The sequence below is a fragment of the Malus domestica genome, chromosome 05, assembly GCF_042453785.1.
Source record: "Malus domestica chromosome 05, GDT2T_hap1".
NCBI lineage: Eukaryota > Viridiplantae > Streptophyta > Magnoliopsida > Rosales > Rosaceae > Malus > Malus domestica.
This window is the reverse complement of record NC_091665.1, coordinates 17,788,831-17,791,653: the sequence shown is the minus strand read 5'-3', so window position 1 is coordinate 17,791,653 and position 2,823 is coordinate 17,788,831. Positions and strand designations below refer to the sequence as shown.

General features: G+C 47.0%; 1 protein-coding gene across 1 annotated transcript; it reads right to left on the bottom strand.

Annotated features, from left to right (window-relative positions):
- Nucleotides 1-834: 834 nt before the first annotated feature.
- On the bottom strand, nucleotides 835-2,484 carry LOC103437169 (abscisate beta-glucosyltransferase-like). Its single transcript, XM_008375626.4, has one exon. It carries the CDS (start codon nucleotides 2,387-2,389, stop codon nucleotides 941-943), a length of 1,449 nt encoding a protein of 482 aa, XP_008373848.2. The 5' UTR covers nucleotides 2,390-2,484; the 3' UTR covers nucleotides 835-940.
- Between the last annotated feature and the right edge of the window lie 339 nt (nucleotides 2,485-2,823).

Sequence of the window (2,823 nt, the reverse complement as noted above, 5' to 3'; positions counted from 1 at the left end):
AATCTTTATCTGCATATGTTTAGTGTGGAGAAGAATCCTTTCATCCATCAATCACTCAAATTTTAATTCATTGTTGTTGTTTACTCCTTGTTTAGTTGTTAATTTGATTTCAGTTCTATAATCCAATTCATTCAAATACCCCATTCTTGGTTAGTTTGTCTGATTTAGTTTTGTTTATTTAGTCTGTATTGATTAGCAGCCCTTCTAACTTCTAATCCCGGAATTGAACGATCCTTGCTTTGCTCTTACTACAATTACATTTTCTGCGGAATTTTAATTTGTGTGTTAGTCTACCGCATCACTTGCAAGATTTGTTAAATTTATTCTTAACTGATATATTACTAATTAATTTCGTGATATCTGTAATTTTGTAGGCTACTTCAGTAGTTGATCGGAGCTTTTTACTCACTGGCTTCTGCCTGGAGATTTGTTTGGCTGTTTTTATCAGCTTTCCTCCATGTATAAGCCTCACTACGCACTACTTGGTTTGCTGTTCCCAATTGCGGCCACATTCACTTGCATTTTGGAGCTCATTCTCAAGAGAAGAAAGGAAAGAGTTGTACTGAGGTGGAGGGGAAGGTTGCGGTGGTTCTACCATCCACCTCCCCACGACACGGTTTTCAGTACTGTCCCCCGTATTTATGGAATAGTTGGCTCCATCTGTCAATGCATTTGCTCACACAGTTCAGTATGTTTACCTCCATTGCCGAGCTGAGAGCCCTACCAATCTTTCCTTTTTGGCTGTCATCTTTCTTATATGTTTGGCGGGTTCGACATCAATTAGGAACATAAGATCCCTCATAGATCTTGAAACCCTTGAACATACGGCACTGATTTCAATTCTAATTTGTTTTGCAATCACTTTATTTATGTATGACAAGAAATTTTTACGTGTGCCGGAGACATTTCTTTTGTAATTTGCATGGCAAAAACTTTGTCACTAATTCTTCCTCGATAATCTGATCTCTAAAATCAGAGCATCCACCCCTACATATGAAGACCCACCTTCTTCCACAGCTCTCTTCGCCTTCTCTGAAAGCGCTCTCGCTCTCTTCTTCATTTCCGCCGCCTCATCACTGCCGCCCATCATCCTTCTCACCGCCGCATCCACCTTCTCTCTCCTCACCAGTTCCTTCCTCTCCACATTCCACGACTCCCATTCCCTACTCCCCACTTGCACCCCAATGCCCAACACATCAGTTATCAGCTTCTCATTGTAGAACTGCTCCGCCGACAATGGCCAAGTCACCATGGGCACCCCTGCGCTCACGCTCTCCAATGTCGAGTTCCACCCGCAGTGGCTCACAAACCCGCCAACAGCGCAGTGCTCCAGTATCAGAATCTGCGGGGCCCACCCCCCTATCACAACCCCTCTCTTCATTTCCCACATTCTCTCTGCAAATCCCGCCGGAATCCAATCCTCTTTGTCTCCCACATAACCACCGTCCTCCACCGCTCTGAAGATTTTTCCGATTACCCAAACGAAATTATGCCCCGAAGATTCAATCCCATGTGCGATTTCGACGAGTTGGGCTGCAGACAACCGAGCCAAGCTCCCAAAACTGATATAAACCACCGAATCAGGTTCCTTGGAATCCAACCAATTCAGACAATGCAGGAGGCTCTGCTCATCGACCAAGGCTGCTTGGCCTCTGTCAGTCTTATCGTCGTTGCTTCGGTTGTATAGCGAAACCGGGCCGATCGGCCATGCCTTCTTCCCCAACTCAGTCGTGAAATACTCCACATATTTCGACTCCAATTCGTAAAAACTGTTCACCACAACCCCAAAACTCTTCTCCTCTACTTTTCCCACCTTATCAGGAAGCCCTGGCCTGTTTCTTGCCAAAGAAGGCAGCTGAGATTTCGTCAATTCGATCCGATCGGGCAAGTTCGGCACTAGAAATGGCTCGCAATCAGAACCCACATTCTGATGCGGCGCGAATCGGCCGATACACTCACTGACGCAGCGGGAGAATAACCCGTTTCCATTGAACACCACCCGTTTGATGAAAAGCTCGTCGATGACTTGTGCCGCCCAACGGTGGAAGACGTCGATTACGATGCAATTGGGTAGGTTTTGGGTGATGAATTGCCTGAGGGATTCTTGGAGGACTGAGGTGTCAGTGAGGGGGGCTGAGGTCATGGAAGAGTCGGACGAGGCGTCGTCGCCTGGGAGCTTGAGGACGTGGATGGTGATTGAGCGGTTGAGGGTTTGATCGCGGCGGATGGAGTTTCGGAAGCGGAGGGCGTCGGCGGGAGTGGTGCTTAGGATTGTGACTTTGGCTCCATGGGAGGAGAAGACTCTGGCCATGTCGATCATAGGAATCTGGTGGCCTCCGCCTACAAATGGGAAGAAGTACATGACGACTGGAGTTTCTGAAGAAGCCATGGATGCACCGATAGAGAAATTGAGAAATGGGTTTAGAGATGTGGGGGTTTAAGGCTAGAGAGAAAATAGGAGGCAGAGAGTTTGACTATAACTGTTTGATGTGGGGGTTTAAAGCCCTCGTGTGTTTCTTAACTAAACTCTAGGTCATCCATACACTTAGGCCTCGTTTGACACGCCGTATAAGACCACCGGATAGTATTAATAGTACGAAACAGATGTTTGGTGAACTTCGTATTAAATAAGCACCAGATTATTTAATCCGGGCCCACTCATTTTATACTCCTCCCACCCGCTTATTTATCCCAACCAAAACCTCGGTATAATTTAGTCGGGTCATCTCTCTCGCTCACTTCGTCCCCCTCTCTCTCGCAGCACTCTCCTGGCTCACTTCGTCCCCCTCCTTCGTCCCCCCATTGCTCCGCCGCTCCTTCCTT

What these genes read in the sequence shown, in the direction of transcription:
- LOC103437169 (XM_008375626.4), bottom strand. Translation starts at nt 2,389, where the DNA reads ATGGCTTCTTCAGAAACTCCAGTCGTCATGTACTTCTTCCCATTTGTA.